This window comes from Chelonoidis abingdonii, chromosome 4 (genome assembly GCF_003597395.2).
Source record: "Chelonoidis abingdonii isolate Lonesome George chromosome 4, CheloAbing_2.0, whole genome shotgun sequence".
NCBI classification, from domain to species: Eukaryota; Metazoa; Chordata; order Testudines; family Testudinidae; genus Chelonoidis; species Chelonoidis abingdonii.
In genome coordinates this window covers 83,973,553-83,997,411 of record NC_133772.1, presented here as the reverse complement: position 1 = coordinate 83,997,411, position 23,859 = coordinate 83,973,553, and the positions used below count along the sequence as shown (strand labels likewise).

General features: G+C 46.3%; 1 protein-coding gene across 1 annotated transcript in view; it reads right to left on the bottom strand.

Annotated features, from left to right (window-relative positions):
* Positions 1 to 23,859, bottom strand: part of GALNT16 (polypeptide N-acetylgalactosaminyltransferase 16) — a 122,509-nt gene that overhangs the window by 60,234 nt on the left and 38,416 nt on the right. Inside the window, exon 2 of the mRNA XM_032774803.2 lies at positions 4,472 to 4,647. Within this exon, the coding sequence (XP_032630694.1) occupies positions 4,472 to 4,647 (176 nt within the window). The remainder of the gene's footprint in view (positions 1 to 4,471; positions 4,648 to 23,859) is intronic.

Here is a 23,859-nt window from a genome sequence, read left to right as displayed (position 1 = left end):
TGAGAAACTGCTTGAATCTGATATAGCTTTTAAGCTAGGCACCAGTAGTGTTTTAACTTCATTTTCTTGTAAACATTTCTGATTTTTATACCTCATTACTTGTGCTCACTTAAAATGTATCTCTTTGTAGTTAATAAACTTTTTGTATTGTTTTATCTAATGCAGTGTGTTTAAACTGAGGTGATTGGGAAACTCCATTTGGGGTTTCAAGTTATGTGCATATTATTTCTATTCAAGAAATAACAGACTTTAGATAAATTTGTATTGTCCAGAAGAAGGCTGTGCTGAACAGTATAGGACATACACTTCTGGGAGGAAATCTAGGACCTGGAGTGTGTTGGGGTCACCTTGTAGTATAACCAAGGCTGGTAAATGCCAAGGTGTGGCTGGCTGGCTGCAGCACACACACAGACATAGTTGGGAGTGACTTGCAGGCTGGAGGCTGTTTGTGAGCAATCCAGGTTGGAGGCTACAGCAGCAAAGCATTGTAAAGGGCACCTCAGGTTAGAGAGTAAGGGTGACACAGCTACTCATTAGTCTGGATTGTACCCTAGTATGTCACAGTATCTGCACCGCATAGTTGGGAGGTTTCAGTTGTTAGGGTTTGTAAATCACTTTGAGATCCTCGGATGCCAGGCCCGAGAGAAGGGACAGCATTATCATTATTTGTTAAAGAGATGCCCACGGGCAATGGCTTCTCTTTGAACCACTAACATCTCTACTTGGCAACAGAAAATAATTCCTCTACACTACCAGGAAAATATCAGGATCAAGATATTACAGTGTTGCAAAATGGAAGGTTGTATCAAAATTGGAATTTGCTTCACTAGAAACCAGCACAAAATCTGAAACCATACAAAAATGCTAGGTGATGAGGAGGTTTAAATTTCTTTGAATGAAAAACACTCTCTTGTCTGACTTTACTGACATAAGAGACACACAAATCTATTCACTCACTAAGAGCCAAGATTTAGCCTAGGGTGAACTTGCACCAGGGTTTCTTACACCCCAGGAGAACAACAATTCATTCCCACGACTCCGAGTATCTGTTTTCTCCTGCAGCTCACTACGTATGTTTTGCTTGTGACCTTTGAACTCAGCTTGGTTTGTGCCCGAATTCCAATTTGGTGTTCTGATGTGGAATGTGTGGCTATTTATAGTAGTTACAAACAAAACGTTGAGATGAGAAAAGAAGGGAACCTGAAAATCTGAATTATATACCAACAGCACTACTAATGCAAAGCAATAATAACGTACTCTACATAAGTTCTTCCCTTATGGAGGGGGTGATTTAGCAAAGTCTTACGAATTCCCCCCCCCAACTTCCCTCCTCATGAAGGCCCTTGCAACAAGCGTTTTTTCAAAGCTCATCAAGCCAGAGGAGTCTCTGTTAAGTGAAATGGGGTGCTCCCCCTTCCTTCCCGGGTTTGAGAATGCTGCAGCCACAGTATTCCCGGCCACTGTTAATTTAGTAGCAATAGGCTGCTCTCCCAGACCTTCCTCTTATGAGATAAGGCATCAAGATTTCATAAAACCATTAGGTCAGGGCACTATCTCCTCCATCCAAGAGTGCTCCATCCACAGTCTTTGCTGGGGTAGCAAAGAAAATTCAAAAAAATTTTGAATTTTCTTTGCTACCCCAGCAAAGACTGTGAGATCCGCCCCACCCCTCCAGCATAAGCCCATGAATTCTAGATCCAGCCTTTGCCATGTTCTGGGAATGATTGATAGATTTGGGCTGATCTGCTCCTCCATAGCCCCTGCCACCCAAGTTTGTGGCAATGACAAACATTGGCCAATTCAGACTCTCACATTTCAGATCAAATTCCCATCCTCAGGATTGGCGCCTGACATTTTTGGCTAATCAAGGCCACATTTAGACTGAATCCACCCCAGGACCTAGGGGAAATAACTGACTTCCCCCCGTGACTTATTAGCTCTATTTTTATTACAGCATTTATTATCATTGTTTTATGGCTATCACTAAACTGTTGCCATTCTTTCCCCTCACATTTATTACTATTGTTTACGACTATTCTAAGCACTGACTGTTTTTTTCCCTCACAGAATTTTACTACTGTGACAGTGGCTTATTACAGCAATTTTCAGGCATATAAAGAAGCCCTGAACAAACAAAGTGGAAGACTTGTGACCAGGCAGGAGACATACTGTATCTATTATTGCTTTAAAATAACTCAGGAGGGTTTGTTTGTTTTTTTTAAGGCTATTAAGATGACAAGATGTGGGCAAGTACAGAGATTTGTCTATGCTTCTTTGGAAAGGGGTTCCCAGCTCCTCAGCAAATTTCAGAGTCACAACAGGGGAGGAAGAAGCCGATATGAAAAGGTTTGGCCTCTCTTTGCGCTGGGTAGAATAACATTAGTCTTTTTTATCCAAAGGATCCCTAAGTGATTGAAAAACTGTATGAACTATGGGCCACACGTTCAGGCATGTCTCAGCTCTACTTGTGGGCCTGAGGAAAGAGGAGAGTCATAGGTGGCCTTTTGACCTGTGAGCTTTAAGGCAGCCAGGGGCCAGTTCATCTCCTGGTACAAGCAAGAGCAACCTTAGGGATTTTCTAACTTGTATGATCTGGAATGGCCTTCAGGGGGTGTTCCATTAGCCTAGGATTGCCACAGCACAGTGTAACCTGACATGCCCCATTCTGCCCAACATGCCTCCAGAATAACCACTGCACTGGAGGGGAGGGCCAGCCACCTTGATGTCACTCAGGATGTGTCTATACTGCAGCTAGGAGTTGCAGTTCCCAGCTCAGGTAGACAGACTTGCACTAGCTCAGTTCAAGGTAGTGCCTAAAAATAGCAGCGAGGATGTTGTGGCATGGGTGGTAGCTTGGAATAGCTGCCCAAGCTTGGACCCAGGGGGCTGATTGGATGGCTAGCCCGAGCTGCCACCAGTGCTGTAATATACACCCCGCTATATTTAGGTGCTAGTTCAAGCTGAGCTGCAGCAACTATGCTGGGAATCACAGCTCCCACCTGCAGTGTGGACCTAGCCCCAGGGATTCCCCTCTGCAAGAGGAATCCCCAGGTGCCCTCTATGAGAGCAGCACAAAGTGGATGAAGAAGGGGCCTTGGATCTGGCCTTAGGTTTACAGGGATCACTGTGTATTCTCTTCCTTAGACTGTTTGCTATCAAAACCAGAGACTGTTTTCCCCTGTTTTAGAACCACTTACTACATGTTGGGTGCTCCAGCAATCAAAATAGATAAACAATAATTCACCAGTGAACTGCACCCATTTCTATGACAGAGCACAAAAGCTGATTAACAGAGAACAGAGCAGGAAGTGGTGTGTTGTTAATTCCATATGTGGCACTGTTGCCTTTGTGTCATTAATGAACCAATCCCTAGCACGGTGCTTGGAGCGTAACTCTGTGCTGCTGGAGGAGCCATCTTTCAGAGGAGGTATGTAGCCAAGATCCTGACCATCTGGAGTCACAGAAGGTTCAACAGCGCCAAGGGTAAGACTGTGGTTGTTAACCCTGGAGTACTGATTCCAGTTTAGGTAATTTTACTCCCTTGCTCTATACATTCCCTATGCAGTTTCCCTTCTAACCCTAATCTGTTGAGTAGTGTTGCTGTGCAGTGTCAGGCAGCGTCTGCATTCCACCCCAAAGGCTCATTTCAGAAGTGAGTAGAGTGGGTCTATTTCTATTCAGGCCCTTGTACCACACCTGCCATCATCAAACATACAGTCATCAAAGCCCTGTGTTACACATTCGGGTGAAAGGTACTATAGAAATGGAAGATCATTGTACCAGTTTAAGACAGTGAAGATATTAATGGCTTAAGGAGAATGTTAGTCAGGAGAATGAATTTTCCCACCGTGAAATAAAGCCAGGAGTGCGGGTGTTTTGCAAAATGTATGAAAAATGTCTGGTGTGAATAGTAAATAAACGTGTTGGTCTCATCGGAACCCATCTGCACACATTCCAAACCCACCACACAGTGTGGAAAGACTGGCTCTCACTGCTCCAAAACACTGCAGGCCAGAGAGGGTGAGGGCATGAGAGGCGAGGTGTGTTCGGGAAGAAGGGCAGGTCTGGACTAACAGAGTGTGTTGCAGGTCGGGATGGAGGTTCACTGGGAAATCTGTGGGAGGAGTCAAGAAGGACAGGTGCAGGCTGGGTGGTTCGAGTTGCAATGACAGGGCTATGCAGGGCTGAAATAACAAGATGGAGCTGGAGGTCTGGGTTAAGGCTATTGGCACAGCATAGCAATGGGGGATGGTGCAGCACTGGAACAGCAGGGATCTGTGTGTTTTCATTCAAGATCCCCAATATCCTGCTGAAGAGACAGAAAGCTAGGTGAAAAGGAGACCCTGCCAATGCACACAAACTGTTCTTCACTAACAGGGTGCATGACAACACAGAGATGTCGGGGTAACAGGAACCGAGAGGCCTCAGCACAAGAAGGTGGCCCTGGCTTTGAACAAGGGTAGTGTGGTACCTGTAATGCCTTGTGTCTCGAATGGGCCGGTCACTGCTGAGTTTGTCGCTCTCCATCTGGTTAAAAGCATGTTGTCGGTATGGGTCTTCTCCGGCCTTCAACAGCTTGGAGGACAGGTAAGCCTTTTCATCCAAACCCCTCAGGCTGCTCTTCTCTGCTTGGGGGACTCTAGTCACCTAGAACAGATATGTGTGTCAGTGCACATGGGAGAGGGGCGTACTAACTTGTCAGAAGTAAATTCAGCGTGACACACAATGGCATACACTGTGGGCTTCCCTGTACTTGGAGCTGGCAGTGTGATTCCCAGCATGAGGAGACAGACCTGCGCTCTCATCCAACTAGCATGCAAAAAAGCAGAGCGTAGCCCAACTGCCTGGAGAGGCTAACATACAGTGACCAGATGTCCTGATTTTATAGGGACAGTCCCGATATTTGGGGCTTTTTCTTATATAGGCTCCTATTACCCCGCAACCCCGTCCCAATTTTTCACACTTGCTGTCTGGTCAGCCTCGGCTAACTGCCCTGAGTATGTGCCTAGCATTTCATATGCGTACATACTCGGGGCAGCTAGCCCCTCCCATCAGTCACACTGCAGCAGCTACAATTCATTTTTAGCATGCTGGCTTGATCAGACCTCACACAAATATGTCTCCTCGAGCTAAGATTCATCTCCAAGTGCACATAACCCTAGTGCACTCTGGCAGATGCGCAGATACAATGGTGATGAGGGCTGTGTAAGAACCCGAACAGAAGTCCTGTCAACACTACGACTCAGCACTGACATGTCAACAACACAACCCACTTACCACTTGGGTTGAAAATAGTTTGGCTGCCAGTGTAGACAGAGCCAAATCATGTTTAGCGCCTATTATACAGAGTGGGCTAGACTTCATCTGCCTGAATGCTCTCCCAATTCACAGGAGATGTGGTTTTGCCAGCAGATTCCAGCTGATGTGGTCGAAGAAAAATATTTGTTCAAGTGGTTGAGAAAAGCCATTGATGAGCCAGTTGTCAATAACGGCTCCCACAGTCACATGGAGTGAATTTAATGCTGGGTTTCAGGTGCAAGCATGACAGTCCTGGAACCTGAATTCCATTCTCTGTTCATAGAACAGGTACAGATTTCACCACCTATGTCTATGTAGCAATCTTAGGTATTAGCTTGCTTTCCCAAGAATGTAGATTACACAATTACATATCCAACACAGCGTAATGCTGACATTTGACAACTATCAGTACAGACACTGGAAGTGGAGCAAGACAAGAACACAGCTTCAGCCCCCACTGAAAAAAACTGGAGCAGAAAGAGGTTTCGGTTGAAGAGAAAAAACAGTGGTAAACTATTTGCTTAAAAACACAAAGGGACTATTGGTGTCTGTGCAACATTAGGAATTTAAAAACCAGAACAAATTATATACAGCAGCGGAGTCTGATGGCACAAGCCATGCCATGCCCAGCTGGATATAATGGCCAAATAGTTTTCTCTACTTCTGTGTGAAGAAGCGACGGAAATCTGTAGGATCCCAACTCTGTGGGAAAACACAGAAAGGTGGATTTTATGGCATCATTCCCACCTTCTCCTAACCCCACAGAGGTGGGTGATCCACGGATACTGGGATCCCCTGTGCACATTAATTCTGATTTCCTCAGTGTTAGTCTTGATCAGGTTTCTGCTTCTGCAATGGGACTCCCCTTTAGAGGATGCCTGAGGGCAACAGCCTATGGAGCAGTCCCTAGTAGCACAGCTATTGCAGGAGTCATACAGGTGGGATGGGAAGCAACGCAGAGAACCTAAAGCCTCTGCAGATCCTGAAGGATTCTGAAGATTTAGGGTAACAAATTTCCTGCTATTTCCAAAAGAAAGCAACCCCAAGATTTCAGAGAGACCTAAAAGAGCTAGATAATTGGGCAACATGAAGGCAAATGAAATTCAGTGTGGACAAGTACACGGTAATAAACCCTGGAAGGAACTGAATTACTCATGCACACTAATGGATTCTAAATTCACTGTAACCACTCAGAGTAAGTACCTGAACATCCCCGTGGACAGATCAAGGAAACCCTGCACTTGATGTGCAGAGGAGGGAAAACAGCATGCAACGTATTGGAATACATGAAGAAAGAGACAGAGAATACTGAAACTACTGCAATGCCATTATATAAATACATTTTCCATGGTGAGAGTGTAAGTTTTGTCAAACCAATCTCCAAAAGTATTAGCAGCAATAGAAAACTTTCAGCAGTGGATGACAAAAATTATTACAGGGTTGAGGAGAAGTTAAAAAGATTAAGATTGCTTAGTTTGGAAAGGATATGAATAGAAGAGGGGACATAATAAAGGTCCAGAAAACAATGAATGCTATAGTGATCATCAGTCAGGGGCTCAGATTACTCTATCTCATACTACAAGAGCAAGAGGATGTTCGACAAAATTGAAAGGCAACAAACATCATTAAAAGGAAATACTTTTTCAATACAATGCATAGTTAACTGGTGGAACTCATTGCTAAAAGATATAATTGATTCCAAGAGCGTAGTGTAATTCAAAAAAATATTAGAGATGGATACAATCAGTTTCACTTCCTGGTTCTCACACAACCTCATGCTCTTGAATTTCAAACACCGGAGGGGAAATTTTCACTAGTCAAAACAAACTCTGAAACTTTTTTCTTTTTGAATTTCCATTCCTTTTAGGTTTGGTAAAACTGACATACTCCCCAAAAACACAGCTTAAATTCCAGGCACAAGCCATTTAAGCATGTCTCTTCAAATGTTCTGCAATCACTCAATGTCCCTCCAATAGTTAGTTTTGCACTTCCAAGCCCTGGGAGAGTAACAGCTGCTTTCGTTCTCTAGCATTATAGATGCATGAACATTGCACATGGTTCTGGCAGTGGTAACAATCTTTTCAGAGCCATTAATTTAAGGATAAATGGCTACAAGTAAGTCATCTAGAGATTATGAGTCTCACATTATTACTTTTTAAATCTGTTGTATAAATAAAAACATTTGGAATGTTTTTTAGCCAAAATTGTTTCTAGTTTTTCATACTCAGTCAGTATCTTTTTATCCCCTTTGTAACATTAAGAGCCTGATTATGTATTCTTTGCACAACTAAAACTTCTAGGAAAATAAATAGATGTTCTCATCTCTCACTAACTTCAGTAGGAGCAGAAGCAGATCCTAAATTAGTAAGGCCAGGAAAACCTATTGAAATGTAATGAAATCTGACTTCGTCCTTCACCCAGAACTTCAACTGAACACTGAACCAAAACCCTAAGGTTCCAATATTGTTTGCATAATATTTTACATTGGTTCAGATGCCCTTCACATCATGCCTATTGAGGTTCACCCACTCGTTATCGCATAGAGAGGGTGTGCAAAGTGGAAGGTTCAGGTGTCCCCTTCCCAGATCTTATCTTGGCTTTGAAACAGACATGCTCTCTGCCCACTCTGTTTTTACTATAAACATTTTAAAGTCAATTTAAAGTCAATTTAGTGCTGATAACTATCAGCTCTGGAGACTGAGAGTATCTCTGCACTGCACACGCAGTCCGAGTCTGCAGGGCCCAGGTTTGTGAACTTGTGTTTTCAAGCCTGCTAGAGCATCCGCACTGCAGTAGAAACTCAGGCCTCACAACCATGCTGGCATGCCCGTACTGCACTCCGCAGACCTGAATCAGAACTCCAGCTTCTGTGGGCATTTACTATCTTATCCCAAGGTTCCAAAGGCCCTCTGCTGCAAACCCTCCCCAGTGAGTCATCAGAGAACTTGCCCGCGGGAGCTAGTTGGAAGAGTTTTGGGTGGTGTTTGACCACAATCACATCCAGCTGAGCCATTTTGTGTTACACACTCCCTGCAGCCAGAGCCAACATGTATCCTGCCCTGCTGGAAGAACAGCTCCACCTCATGCTGTCCCTCCTACTTCAGGACAAAGACGGAGCATATGCAACATGCTGGTAAGCATTTTGGCAGCAGTTTTTGAACTGCCAGAGACATCTCTGGAGGGGAATACTGAAATGCCGGCTGTGAACCAGGTGGTGCTGCTGCTCATGCGTGTTGTTGCCTTAACTGCAGATTCCCCCTCTGTCAACCAGCACTTCTAGAGCAGGACCACCAGCACAGACTGGGGGATCACACCATCATGCAGCCCTGGGATGACCAATAGCATGGTCAGAATTTTCACATGAAGAAGTGGATGTTCCTGGAGGTTTGTGATGAGCTTGTCACTACCCTCCCGTGTCAGGACACCCACATGAGGCAGCTATGCCCATCCAGAAGCAGGTCACTGAGAGCCACCTGGAAGCTGGTTGCCCCAGACGGCTACAGGTATGTGGCTAACACATTTGGAGCTGGCAAATCAGTTGCGGTTCTGTTGTTGGCAGAATTTGTGAGGTGATCAGGGGACTGAGATTTACCAAAAGGGGGCAGGCATTACAAATATTCCTGAAATAATTGCTGGCTTTTTGAGACTGGGGCTTTCCAAACTGCACTGGTGCCGCTGATGGGATTCACGTGCCCATAGTCTGCCCACTACAAGGAGCACATAAACCACAAAGGGTGCTACTCCATCATTATGCAGGCCCTGGTTGACCAAAGGGGCAGATTCATGGACCCTCACGTTGGATGCACTGGCAGGGTTTGTGATGCCAGGGTGTTCCAGAAATGGGCACTTTACCTTCATGGAGAAGCTGGGACATTATTCCCACCAAATGACATGGTTATAAATGGAGTCACTATCCCCACCGTTATGAAACCATATCCTGAGTTCAGAAGACCTGGCAAAAGAAGGTTCAGCTACACACTCAGTAGCTGTAGGATGATGGTGGAATGTGCATTTGGCAGATTAAATCCTGTTGGCACTGCCTGTCAAACTGTATGGATGCCAGTGTCACACAGTCTGCATTATTGTGGCTTGCTGCACCCTACACACTGCTTGTGAGGAGAAGAGGGACTCTTTTCGCCAGGAGTAGATTCAGGACACTGCTAGATTCCTGAACTGGTACACACACCCAGACAGTGTGCCTGTCAAGGCTGGTGCCAGTCCTGAATTCCTGGCATGCATTGGAAATCAGGGATGTTTTGTGTGCCTACATAATAGATATGCCCGGTCCCATCCATGAGGGGGAATGAAATGGTATCTGAGGTGGTTGTGTGTGTGGTATTTCTTATACATATGTAGGTATTGTGTGTCATGATAATTCCATAAACACTTCCATGTTATACATTCTGTCCATACTGTGAGATAGTGTTGGTGGACTCTCCATGCCCAAGTCTGACAACATGGACTTGAGCTGCTTTCACACTGCAGAGGGGCTGGACTCCGACTCATGTCACAAACGTGGGATCTGACCCAGCCCCCTACTAGGGTCCACGGGCCTGAGTCAGACTAATTTCTGTGTGGTTGGAAGGGAGGCTTGGGCTCGAACCTGAGTCTGAGCCCAGGCTTAGTGTACAGTGTAGACCAGGTGTCAGCAACCTTTCAGAAGTGCTGTGCTGTGCCATTATTCATTCTAATTTAAGGTTTCGTGTGCCAGTAATACATTTTAACGTTTTAGAAGGTCTCTTTCTCTAAGTCTATAATATACAACTAAACTATTGTCAAGTACCAGAGGGGTAGCCATGTTAGTCTGGATCTGTAAAAAGCAACAATGAGTCCTGTGGCACCTTATAAACTAACAGATGTATTGGAGCATGAGTTTTCATGGGTGAATACCCACTTCATCAGACGTGTAAAGTAAATATGGTTTTTAAAATGTTTAAGAAGCTTAATTTAAAATTTAATTAAAAAGCAGAGGCCCCCGGACCGGTGGCCAGGACCCAGGCAGTGTGAGTGCCACTGAAAATCAGCTTGTGTGCCGCCTTTGGCACGCGTGCCATAGGTTGCCTACCCCTGGTGTAGACATACCTAAAAAGTCCTAAGCCTCCAGCTGCTGAAGTCAATGGCAAAGCTTCCATTGGAAGCAGGACTGGACCTTGAAATCTCATTTATTACAACATGGGCAACAGCATTGCAAGACTCCCCATTCCAACCCGCTTCCTACACTAACATCCTCTCCTAAAAGAGTCACTTCCAGAGCAGGGAGGGAAACTCAGTACCCATTGCTTACACAGCCCTTGGCAAAGAAGGTGTCAGGAAGGAGTAAATTTTTTTTCCCACTATTGTCCCTGTTACAGTGCTGGAGACAGGAATAATCAGGCATGTGCTCTACATACTTACCACAACCTCTTTACCAATAGTTCTGCTATCAGCACCTACTGCTATTCCAGTCCTGAACCATCCATTACAGCTTTGCCAACATACCTGAGTCCTGACCAGTCACCCCTTGCAGTGTCATCACTTTTGATTCTGTCCATGAAGTTGATGGAGCTTATGCTCAAATAAATTTATTAGTCTCTAAGGTGCCACAAGTACTCCTGTTCTTTTTGTCCATGAAGTGTAGAGGCAGGTGAAACTATAACATTTCATTTTTGTCAGAAAGGGTTCTCTGATCTTTTCAGACCCTCGTTAAGGGTTTGGGTTGGATTTCAGCACTGGATAAAGGTTCTGGTTGGTTCTTATTTTACCCAGTTCTCCTGATCTCTGAAAACTGAAGCTTCCTCAGAACTGAGGCTGTGTCACTACGTACTATATCCTGAAACGTTGCTCTTGGGAAACCCTACCAAAACACACCCAGAGCACTGGCTTACTTAATGAGACTCTCCAAGACAGCAGGATTTTCATAAACCTGAATACCCTGTGACCAAAGTGCAGTAGACAGGCACAGCAAAGGGAATAAAACATGATCCAAAATGCAGCTAAAACAAGGAGAAACTGATTTATTGACAGCGTCCCTGGAATGCAGATGTTTTACTACAGCACATATCATCACAAGTATCATTGTGAATTCAAAAGACACACAGGCTTGGAGGCAGTACCTGCATGGATTCATGTGACAAGGCTTCCTAAGTATGCCAGAAAGACACTAGAGCTAGAAGATGTAAATCTCAACTTGAGGAGACATACGAGTTAGCGTGCTAAAAACAGGATTGTAGCTGTGGTGGTGCAAGCAATGGGAGGGGCTAACCACACTGAGTACGTACCTATGATCTTCGAGGAGACTGCACTCATGGCAGCTAGTCCCTCCCACTTCTGTTTGTAGCACGTTCATTCAATAAGAGCTAGCATAGGTATGTCACCTCAAGCTAGAATTTATACCCCCAGCTCCACTGTAGACATATCCAGTTAGGGATGGTTTAGGGATAACCCAATCCAGCATGCCACAATGTGAGTATTAATTAGATAGTTTGCTAGAGCTCACTGAGGCCCAAAATTTTGTTCTGTTTTAGTCATGGATCCACAAAGATTAAGGACAACAGGCCAGACCCTGCTATTTTGTTGTTCCTGGGAGGCTGTGTGCATGCCTTGGGTACTTTCTGTTTATAATTTTTTGAGGCCCCGTTCTTCTCTACGTGACAGTCTAACTACTTCCTGTAAAGCTGGTTGATGAGACCTGTGAATTCAAACAACCATAAATTTCTATTTGTTGATCAAGGAAGAAGTCAGTAAAAGCACATATTGGCGTTGGGTGCATTTATATTGATGTTTAAAGGGCGAAATATGTGTACTTATGTACAAATAAGTTTGTTAGCAAACTGACAGTGCAGCCAACACTTGTGAAATATCCTAAAGGTCTGTCTCCATCCAAAAGACCTGTATCCATGGCCACAAGTCTGGAACTATTAATGGGATACATGGTACTGGAAAGGGAGCAGCTCCTTCTGACTGATGGGTACAATATTCTCCGTGACAAAGGAAACGTGCTAGAGAATAGCAGTACAGATCACCAGGTACTTGAAATCTGAGTGTCTAAACTAAGGATTAGCAAAGTAATTTGGATAAAGTCAGATCTGACCCAAACCTCCAAATGAATTCAAATACTGAACTTTCAGATTAGAAAGATGTGCATAATATTCCCTTCCCGCTTCATCATTTCTCATGTTTACATGGACTTTCCCCTTCCTGGTTCCAGCCAGTACTGGAAGAGCAGTGGGTAAATGGTGCAGGCTGTTAAGGTTGCTAAAAGCATCCTATCTTCTATGGAAAACAGACTGTATTTTGCTTGGTCCAAGAGACCATTGGCCATTTTAAGGTACAATTATCTCATGAACCATTGCAGATAGAGAGTTAGAAAATAGTGCCAAACACAACCCCAGTTTTTTAACAGTGTATAGATAGTCTAGTCCTGGTAGTTGATAAGATTTCAGACTTTAAGTGTACAGCATTCTAATTACCACCTTGCTGCTTTGTCTTCCCACCACCAACACCCTGCTCCCCCCATGCCCCGAACACTTCAGTTCCAACCCGATTCTAGTGGACACTTCTGACAGGATACATCCTTTGGAATTCTTAGCCATCCTTCTGGTAGGCATTTGTCTACGGTTGCCAGGTGTCCAGTTTTCAACCGAAACGCTTGGTAGAAAAGGGACCCTGGTGGCTCCGGTCAGGCCATAAAAAGTCTGGTTGGCTGCCTGCAGCAGGACAGACAGTGCCTGCCCAGTTCTGTGCAGCTTCCAGAAAGCTGCTAGCATCTTGCTCTGGCTCCTAGGTGTAGGGGTGGCAATGGGGGCTCTGAGCACTGCTCCCCACCCCAGCGCCGGCTCCGCAGCTTCCATTGATGGCGATTCCTGGCCAATGGGAGCTGTGGGGGCAGCGCCTGCAAGCGGGGGCAGTGCCTGCAAGTGAGGGCAGTATGCAGAGCTGCCTGACCAACCCTGAGCCTAGGAGACAGAGGGAAATGCCAGCAGCTTTCTGGGAGCTGCCTGAGGTAAGCGCTGCCTGGATCCCGAACGCTGCCCCAAAGCCCCTGCTCTAAGCTCCATCCTGCACCCAAACTCCCTTCTGGAGCTCATACCCTGCACCCCCTCCCGTACCTCAACCCCCACCCCAGCCCTGAGCCTCCTCCTGCACTCTGAACCCCTCAGCCCGGAGCCTCCTCCTGCATCCCAAACTCCTCATCCCTGGCCCCACCCCAGAGCTTGTACCCCCATCCTACAGAGACCATACCCCCTCCCACAAACCCACCCCCTGCCCCAGCTCAGAGCCCCCTCCTGCACTCTGAACCCCTCATTTCTGGCTCCACTCTGGAGCCCACACTTCCAGCCCAGAGCCCCCTCCCATACTCCCAGCCCCTCATCTCTGGCCTCACCAGAGCCTGCACCCCCAGTCAGAGCCCTCACTCCCCCCTCGCACCCCAATTGCCTGCCCCAGCCCAGCAAAAATGAGCGTGTGAGAAAGGGAGGAGGAGAGCGAGCAATGGAGGGATGGGGGAGGCAGAGAGTGGGGGCGGAGCCTTGGGGAAGGGATGGGGTGGAGCCTCAGAGAGGGGGCGGGGCAGGTGGCAGCACAAGGATGTTTGGTTTTCTGCAAACAGACAGTTGGCAACCCTACATTTGTCTAAGCTAACAAATGAAAGCTTCTTTTTCTTCCCAAGCTCATTGTCATGCTTGCAGCAGGTCTGCTGGACCAGAGAACATGAAATGGATTCGCTGTGTGTCTGCCCCAATAAACACGCTTTGCCAGGAAGAAAGGGACAGCCCACCTTACATCCTTCCCCTACAAATGAACACATACACACAAACAAAACCAGAAATAATAATCCTTCCAAACATTCCCCAGTTCTGCAATCCCGACAAACTACTTGATTTAATAAATTACCTCAGACTAGAGAACCTGCCAACCTCACTTAGACAGATGTTGCTATGGTGACCAAGAGGTCAGCCAGCTGTTCAACTAATCTACAGGCCCCCTGCTAGCAGTTTCTTGTAAATGATTATCTGCATGGTACAGCTGGAATGAGAGCCGAGAATGCTTGTGAAGAGTGCTAGCTGTTTAAACTTGCATTCAATTTTTGCAAACTGCCAGCATCCACATTGTGGGGAGGGGTTATGCTTTACCATTTCTCTTTTTAGCGCATGTGCACACGTCTGCTTGCACCCTTGCACATAGAATACAGCAAAGCAGGGCTAAACCAGGCAGAGTTGGCCCTGGGAGACTTTTGCTGGGGCACAGAACGTCAGACTGGCATCTGAACCCCCCTCTCCCATCCCAGCCCACTTTGTAGAGGATAGGTTTCAGAGTAGCAGTCGTGTCAGTCTGTATGTGCAAAAAGAACAGGAGTACTTGTGGCACCTTAGAGACTAACAAATTTATTTCAGCATAAGCTTTCGTGAGCTAGCCCACGAAAACTTATGCTCAGATAAATTTGTTAGTCTCTAAGTTGCCACAAGTACTCCTGTTCTTTTTGTAGAGGATGTGGCACAGAAAAATGCGGGACGTGGCACAGGCATGGCTGCAATGGCCCTTTGGCCACCCTCCAGGTAGCTTTAACCGGTGCCAGAGGGGTGCGGTCAGCAGACCAGATGCCAGCTTTTGTCAAGGCTGTAAGCCTCCACTGAGCACTGACAAATTCATTACTGGAAACCAGTCTGTTTCACCTGCGTCTTAGTATGGTTACGATGTGTACTGGACTTATAACAATGTGTTTAGATGTTAAGAAATATGTGTAGGCTGCTGCATGCATTAATCTCATTTATATCTTTCTCACATGCTATAAGGTCATATTTAAGTTTTGCTTTGTAACTGTAAAAAATGTTTGCTCTGAAGCTGTGAATCTAGTCAGGAGTGGTTTTCCCGTCCATCAAGAAGGACTCTCAAAACTAAATGGTCCATTGTGGGACATCGCAATACGAAGACTTTTTAAATTGCCTCCTCACACTCATGAAGAGGATGCATGCAAAGGGGCTCATGCCATCAGCTTGAATTCTGGAAGAAGGAAAGAAAAATAGCTGATAAGAAAATGTTTAACCTCTTTTGTTGCTTGGATTCTCCCAGGGCTGACGCTATGAAACAGAAGCAGAGATCCCTAGGGCCAATCTGTCTTTTAGCCCTAAAAGACCTTCACAGCTGACAGATTACTACAACTCTGTCACCTTTTGGAACCACTGACTGTAACTCATTTGCATATATATGCTTTCCTGCTTGAACCTTGTAATAACTCTCCATATCTTTTCTTAGTTAATAAATCTTTAGGTAGTTTACTATAGGATTGGCTACATGCATTGTCTTTGCAGTAAGATCTAAGGTGCAGATTGACCTGACGTAAAGGACTGGTCCTTGAGATTGGGAGTGCCCTGAATATTATTGTGATTTTTGGTGTAAATCAACCATCTATCACTAATTCCAGGTTGCCTGGGTGGCAAGACAGACTGGAGAGCCCAAGGGGACTGTCTGTGACTCCATGGTAAATCTGTTATAGTGCTTTAGGAGCAGGGTTGGCTCCAGGCCACAGCGCACCAAGCGCGTGCTTGGGGCGACACGCTGCGGGGGGCACTCTGCCAGTTGCCGGGAGGGCGGCAGACAGCTACGGTGGACCTCCCGCAGGCATGCCTGCGGAGGGTCCGCTGGTCCCGCGGCTCCGGTGGAGCATCCACAGGCACGCCTGCGGGAGGTCCACCGGAGCCGCAGGACAACCAGACCCCCCTCAGGGAAGCCTGCGGGAGGTCCACCGGAGACGTGGGACCGGCAAGTAGCAGAGTGCCCCCGCGGCATGCCGCCGTGCTTGGGGCGGCAAAATTGCTAGAGCCGTCACTGTTTAGGAGTTCACACTTGCTACTTGGTTGGTTAAATCTAATTACAGAACACACAATCAGTTTGGGGTCTCAGCTCTGCTTTTTTGACAGTCTGCCCTGAGGCTGGCACTCACAGCTGAGAGCCACTCCAGACAGTGTGACAGTAACATTTTACATGAATTTTTATATAGAAAAGAAAAACAAGTCAAGAAAATTGCACACATACAAATCTAGAGTAAAATCCTGGCTCCACTATAATCAGTGACAGAACTCCCCTTGACTTCAATGGAGCCAGGATTTCACCCCTAAGGTCAATACAGCATTCAAGTCAAGAGAAAGCATGCACTCAAAACCGGGAAATGCAGTTAATATTCAACCTTAATTCCAAGGCCTCATGTATAGGACTAAAACTAAAGGACCAAATTGAGAGGTGATATGTGTGGCAGTCTATGCTGACAGGTGGGTGCAAGGAAGTCACAAGTTTCACAGATTTGTAAGGACAGAAGGGACTCTCATGATGATCCAGTCTGATTTCCCACAGACCATAGAATTTCATTAGTCAATGATTCCTGCAAGCAGCCCATATGTCCTAGTTCAACTAGAAGTTATCTTTCAGAAAAACCTCCAGGCTTGATTTAAAGACTTCAAGTGATGGAGAATCAACCATGTCCCTAGGAAAGTTGTTCCAATGGTTAATTACCCTCACTCATAAAAATTTGTTATCTCCAGTTTGAATTTGTCTAGCTTCAGCTCCCAGCTACAGGATTTTGTTATATCTTTGTTTGATTAAAGTGTCCTCAGCTATCAGAAAACTCTTCCCCATCTAGACACTTACAGACCATGATCAAGTCATCTTTTAAGAATGGTTTGGCTTGTACTCCGAAGAATCAGAAGAAAATAGAGCAGGGCTGGCTCTCTTCCATCCTCACGTTATCTGATTTTCCTGTTACAACTTTGCTCTTCTAGCTCCTTGGTTTGTAAGTTATACCAGCTGAAGTTCTATAAGATCAGAAGGGAGTCTTACATGCAGTAGACACACTGTATTGTCTATGCCATGCTTTATTGCTCAATGATACAGACTCTTTAACCTCAAAACAATTTAGGAGATGAAAAATACAATGGAAGTGCATCTCTCTGTTCCTCACCTATTTAAAAACAACATTATTAACCATTGTTATCTTATGTCATTAGCTGCTTAATCACCACCCCGGCCTGGGTGGTGAGCAAGGGCTAGAACTTGAAAGATAGTTTAGTGCCTTCACCTACAAATGTCTTCTGTGGGAAATGAGAGTGCACAGAACCTTACAGGTTCAGGACCTAGGTGAAGTTAAGTGACTGCCCAAGATCTATTTCAGTATTTGCACCTATCTCCAATGCACACATTAACATCTTACGAGACATGTTGTATATAGTTCAGTGTTTGAGTTTTTAATTTAATTATGTAAAAAGTGCATGTGTATTTCATATATACGCACACACAAATATGGTTCACACATATTTGATTTTGATCCTACTGATGGGGATGGGCACTTTTGGTTTTGGAAAATTCTTGCTCCTATACAAAGGTTGCCATTCCTGTTCATTTCTTATAGTTTAAAGGATTTTTCTAAAACTATCTAGTGGAAAAAAAAATAGAAACATGGAAAGACACTGAACAACAGAGCAGAGGTGATTCTTCAAAAATGCTGAGTAACAGCATGAAAAGGAAGCTTGTGTCATGGTTCGTCTTTTGTTTTTGTCTGAAGTCGCTCCTGTTTCTGAGAACACCTCTCTAGACTGTAAATTTCCTTGATGACATCTGGCCACAGTGAGGCAAGACTGAGGTGAAAGTGCACACATGGAATAACTAAGGGATTAGAACATCCACACTGGACACGGAACAAAACTCTCAGCAAGACTCCTGCCAGCACCATCAAAATGAGATCCCAGTGGGAACAAGCTGAGTACAAGCTTCAAAGATGAAGGCTTCAGCCAGAGAACTGTCTGAGTTCAGACATCTGTTAAGCATCACATGGCAAGCCCTTTATCAAAGTCTAACTACATGGCCAGAACCTGTGAAGTACTAATGTGTTTTATGGTCTAGAGATGTTTTATTTAATGTTTATCTGTATTTTATATATAAAATCTGTGAAGTGGTGTTGGGTTCTGGGAACAAAAGGCCACATAGAAAGGGAAGTTATTTCTGGGATAATCTATCAATCTTGTATATTTTACATACACACACAGAACGTGCATCTCATTTTTAAATGTGAGACATCCACATGGTTTTTCCAGACAGGGTGGTTTCTTTCAAAATGTATTTGTAAGCAGGGAAGAGGTTTTCCAAATGTTTGACACTCAAATCGCCATTAAGCGCCCATATGCTGGACTTGAGCTCCTCAGCCCAGACTTGGGTGCCCCCATTTCAAAATGTGCACCATAGACAAAATCCTGCAGTCCCATCCAAGCCAGAGTTTTGCCTGAGTAAGGAGCTAAATAAGGGTGGTAGGATTTGATACACTATTGCTACCTGAATGAGGACTACATGATCATGTCAGTAGTCCACTGAAGTCAACAAGGCACCTCACATGAACGAGGGCTAGGACTTTATTAAAAATATCAGAAAGACAAGATGGGTGAGGTAATATCTTTTATTGGACCAACTTCTGTGGGTGAAACAAGCTTTTGAGCCCTGTGGGAGTTCTGTGTAAGCTCGAAAGCTTGTTTCCCTCACCCACAGAAGTTGGTCCAATAAAAAATATTACCTCATCCGCCTTGTCTTTCTAATATCCTGGGACTAACCCAGCTACAACAACACTGCAGACAACAATTAAAAGCATCAGTCATGTAAGACGTATGTTCACATCCCCACCCACACTGCTTGCACAGACAGCATATGTATGTATCTCCCATGCTGTTTTACTAATCTAGTCCCTTTGAACTCAAATGGCTTGAATCATGACTGTCTAGAGTGACGGGTGTCCCTGGAAGTATTGGTTCACAGACAAGGTGGAAGCTACTTCAGACCTGTCAAGTTGCAGGATCATTCAGGTTAACTTGTGTTCTTCTGGCAGACGAGGGTAAAAGTCAGTCTGAATGACTGACTGACCAGAGATGGTGTAGCAGGGGACAGCAAGAGAGAATCAAACAGTCGCCTAGAGGGAAATAAGCACATCTTTGGGCAGGTCTACATTTAAATGCTGCCCTGGTGCAGTTGTGCCACCTCTGTGAGAGGTGGTAGCTATGTTGACGAGAGAAGCCCACCCATCGCCATAGCGCTGTCTACACCATGGGTTATGTTGGTATAGCTGCGTTGCTCAGGGGCGTGGATTTTTCACACTCCTGAGTAACATTATTATACTGATGTAAGTTTGTAGGGTAGACCTAGCCGCAGTCACTGAATCAGAGTAGGTTTTGCATGCATCTTTATAAGCCTTGAGTCAAGAAGGGAGACAAAGCTTAATAGCCTCTGGTTTCTTTTTACACAGAAATTCAAATGGATAAAATAGGCCGAGTTAGGGAGTGTAATATATCTATAGCACTGCAAATGCACTAGCTGGAATTTAATAGCCACATCACGTTGTCCTAGGACTGCAGTGGAAGTGCAGTAAAAAAACCAAACATATGTTCATGTTTTAAAGATATTTTATGATTTTATTTTAATTCAGAATAAAATAGCCCAAAAGCATTCTTCATACTACAGGCCCATGACAGCTCTCTGGTGAGGGCTCCTAGACTGTGAATCCCAGGGAGTAATTGAAAAAAAAATATTGTGTTGCTTTTCTGCTAACTATCTGTCTACAGTCCCAGAGTAGCTGAACACTTCGTGCTAAAGTAATCAGCAGTGAAATAGTTAACCATATAGGTATTTAAAATTATCCTCATTAGGGTTAAGTTAACACCAGTTGGGGTGAATGGGCCAGGCCAACCCCAAGTGCTAAAAAATGAGGAGATTTTAAATGAATAAGTTTGGAGCTTTCTTTCTGTTCCTTTAGGGTGCACTGGGGTCACATTTTGAAGTTTTCCTCTGCAACTGTGAGGGTTAACTGTGATGTTAGAAAAGTAAAGCTGAGCTATTCCCTTGATTACTTGTCTCCAGCAGCTGAGGCTTTAAGAAAAGCACTCAATATTGAAAGACACACAGTAACACAGCAAGAGTTCATAACATGGATCACACCTCTCAGAGATGTGTGCACATGGTTGGCAGGAGGAGGGCAGGCCAACTCACGTCTCTCTTCAGATATGTCTGCACTGCAGTTGGGAAGGGGCGTGCAATTGCATCTTATAGGCATGTTCAATCCAGCTAACTAACATAGCAATGGCAGTAAAACCACAGCAGCATGGACTTCAGTGCGGGCAAGCTGCCTGAAGAACTACAGAGTGTTCCAGGAGGGCTTGTACAACCCACACTGAAGCATGTGACGTTTCACAGCTATTGGCACACCAGCTAGCTAAAGTATGTTTATCTCGGGTACATGCTGCAGTACCCAACCCAACTGCAGTGTGGACGTACCCTAAAGCTAACAGGATTGCTCCCATTGAAATCAGGGGGTTTTGCCATGGATTTCAGTTAGGATTGCGAACTTTTGGATTGCAGAAAATCAAACAACCTTGCCCCGCCCTCTGCCCTGCTCTGAAGCCTCACCCCTTCTCCAAGGTCATGCATCTGCTCACTTCATCTTCCTCCCTCCATCACTCGCTCTCTCCCACCCTCACTCACTTGCTCATTTTCACCGGGCTGGGGCAGGGGCGGCTCCAGGCCCCAGCACGTCCAAGCGCGTGCTTGGAGTGGCAAGGCGCGGGGGGCGCTCTGCCGGTGCCGCGAGGGCGGCAGGCAGGCTGCCTTCGGCGGCTTGCCTGCGGGGGCTCCCCATCCCCGGGGATTCAGTGGCTTGCCTGTGGGGGGTCCACTGGTCCCGCGGCTTAGGAGGACCTCCCGCAGTGCCTGCGAGAGGTCCTTCGAAGCTGCGGGACCAGCTGACCCTCCGCAGGCAAGCCACTGAAGGCAGCCTGCCTGCTGTGCTTGGGGCGGCAAAATGCCTAGCACCGCCCCTGGGCTGAGGCAAGGGTGAAGGAGGGAGTGAGGGCTCCGGCTGGGGGTGTGGGCTCTGGGGTGAGGCTGAGTATCTGGGGTTTGAGGTATAGGAAGGGACTATGGGCTGGAGGGTGGGGCCGAGGGTTCGGAATGCAGAAGGGGGCTTCAGACTGGGGCAGAGTTTGTGTGTGAGGGGGTGAGGGCTCCAGCTGGGGGCGCAAGTTCTGGTGTGGGGCCAGGAATGAGGTCTTTGGAGTACAGGAAGGGGCTCTAGGCTGGGGCAGAGGGGTTCAGAGTGCAGGAGGAGGCTCAGGGCTGAGGCAGGGGGTTGAGGTGCAGCAGAAAGTGTGGGGTATAAGCTCTGGGAGCAAGTTTGAGTGTGGAAGGGGGCTCTTGGCTGGGCCAGGGGGTTGGGGTGTGGGAGGAGGTGCAGGATGTGGGCTATGGACAGTGTTTACCTCAAGCAGCTCCCAGAAGCAGCCAGCATGTCCCTCTGGCTCCGCACCTGTCCCATCCATAGGCTTCACCCCTGTAGCTCTATTGGCCATGATTCTCAGCCAATGGGAGCTGCAGAGCCGGCACTCGGGGCAAGGGCAGTGCACAGAGCCCCCTAATTGACCCTGTGCCTAGAAGCTGGAGGAGGGGACATGCTGCCGCTTCTGGGAGCTATGCAAAGTCAGGGCAGGAAGGGAGCCTCCCTTAGCCTTGCTGTGTTGCCAATCAGACTTTTAGTGTCCTGGTCAGTGGTGCTGACTGGAGCCACCAGGGTCCCTTTTCGACTGGGCGTTCCAGTCGAAAACCAGATGCCTGGCAACCCGAATTTCAGTGAGACCACTATTTGGCCCTTTCTGCTTTGTTTCTGTCTGAGGGTCTTGTAAATTCAGTCAGAGAAAGCAGCATCAGGTTACAGTACATTCAAAATCATAAGGGCTAGAAACTACTCCACGACCCCTTTTAATTAATTGCTGGGGCCACCAGAGAAATGCTGATCTGGCCCACCACAAATAATCTCTCTGACCCCTCTATGCAGCATGCAATACGACACGCCCTGAGCATAGGGAACAGTGGCAACCGACTTCCAGAAGCCAATGTAATGTCCTGGGTCAGTGAGAGAGATCACAATTGTTTCTCTAGAGGCTGGCCCACAGGCCATCTGCCACTACTTCAAGAAATGGGATTGTCTTCACTAGAAAATTAGGTCATGTAAGAACATGATCTGGAGAAGTCATGTTAACTAACATGATGTTAAACGCAACTTTGGCAGTAAGTGTAGACAGGGCCAGGGGATCTCTAACATCATGTCAGCTGGCTATGGGTCAACCTGCTTGGACCACAGACTTATGCACAAGAAGCTGACAATGGTCAAACACAACTTGTCCTGGTCTATACTGAAAAAAAGCCTTGTAACTCCTCAAAGTTGTGTTCTAACACAACTGGATTTTCTAGTGAAGACAAGCCCTTGGCTATCCTCTAACTCAAGTGGTAAATGCCTGCATTCTGGGAGCCAAAAAGCCCTGGCTTTCATCCTCAGTTCTGCATAGATGCTATTTATCCTGATGACGATGGTGATAAATCCATGGCATACACAGCCACAGATTTATTACACAATGAACACTCTGGTGCAAGGCATTCCATATGTGCTCTGACATGCATTAGCTCACACGCACTTAGGTTTGTAATATGCAGCATATTTTTCCACTGGTGAAAAGCTCATTGTCCATTTGTCAGCAGAGATTTGAGAATATCAGGCCGTTGGCATTTTGTTTAGAAGCCAAATGAAATTCAATGGAATTGATTAAATTTTTCACTTACTGTGCTGCTTCAATTCCAAGCAATCAATTTGAACTGACAAGACCCTCAGTGCTTGCCTGGCTCTCCATTTGCAATGGCATTAAATTCACACAAACCCATTGCAAATTTAATCAAGGATAGTGCATACCAATAAGAAGCAGAGCAATGGCCTCTGTAGTGGGGCGGTCACCTCCGCTCCTGCCCTGAAGGGCTTAAAACAGCCCTGGGAAAGGACTGTGGCGGGGAAAAGCTAGGCTGATTGGGGGAAGCGGCCACAGCTGGCCCTATAAGAAGGCTGAGGGCCAGAGGCTGTAAGAGTTTCTCTAGCTGTAGAAAGAGAAGGACCTGGCTGCTGGCTGAGCAGGGTACCCAGAGTAGAGCAGGGCTGGGGGAAGGCCAGAGGAGCTGGGGGAGCTCCAGCCTGAAACCCCCCCTGGCTGCAGGCCTTGCTAAAGGCCAGAAAAGGTACTGGGGCTACAGAAGTGTAGCCTGGGAATAGGTAGAGGCAGCTGGTTCAGCCTCCCTTGCTGTATGTATGGTTTACAGACTGCAGCCTGCCCCAGTAAGCAGGGGCTAGATGGGGACTGGCAGTAGCCACTGAGGCAAGGTGGGGATAGAAGGTTGGGGGTTCCCCTGGGTGGGGAGACCCAGATTGTGGGTTACTGCTGGGGGCAGAACCCTGACATAGAGGAGCACCGGGGTCTCGGAGGGACAAGGCGGGGGCCAGCGGCAGGCAAGACACTGGCCTGCAGAGGGTGCTCCAGGCTGGAAGAGCTAATTCCCAGGATGACCAGCAGGAAGTGCCACACCAATAAGTCTCACTTTGCTACAGGCTCATATATGCCTGTCAAAAATTAAAAAACAACCCTGTTATGCTGCTCAGGCCTTTGCTACACCAGATTTCAGTTGCACTATTAACAAAGGCCCATAACTGCATTCCTGCTGTGCATTTTAATCACTGTCAACTAAGAA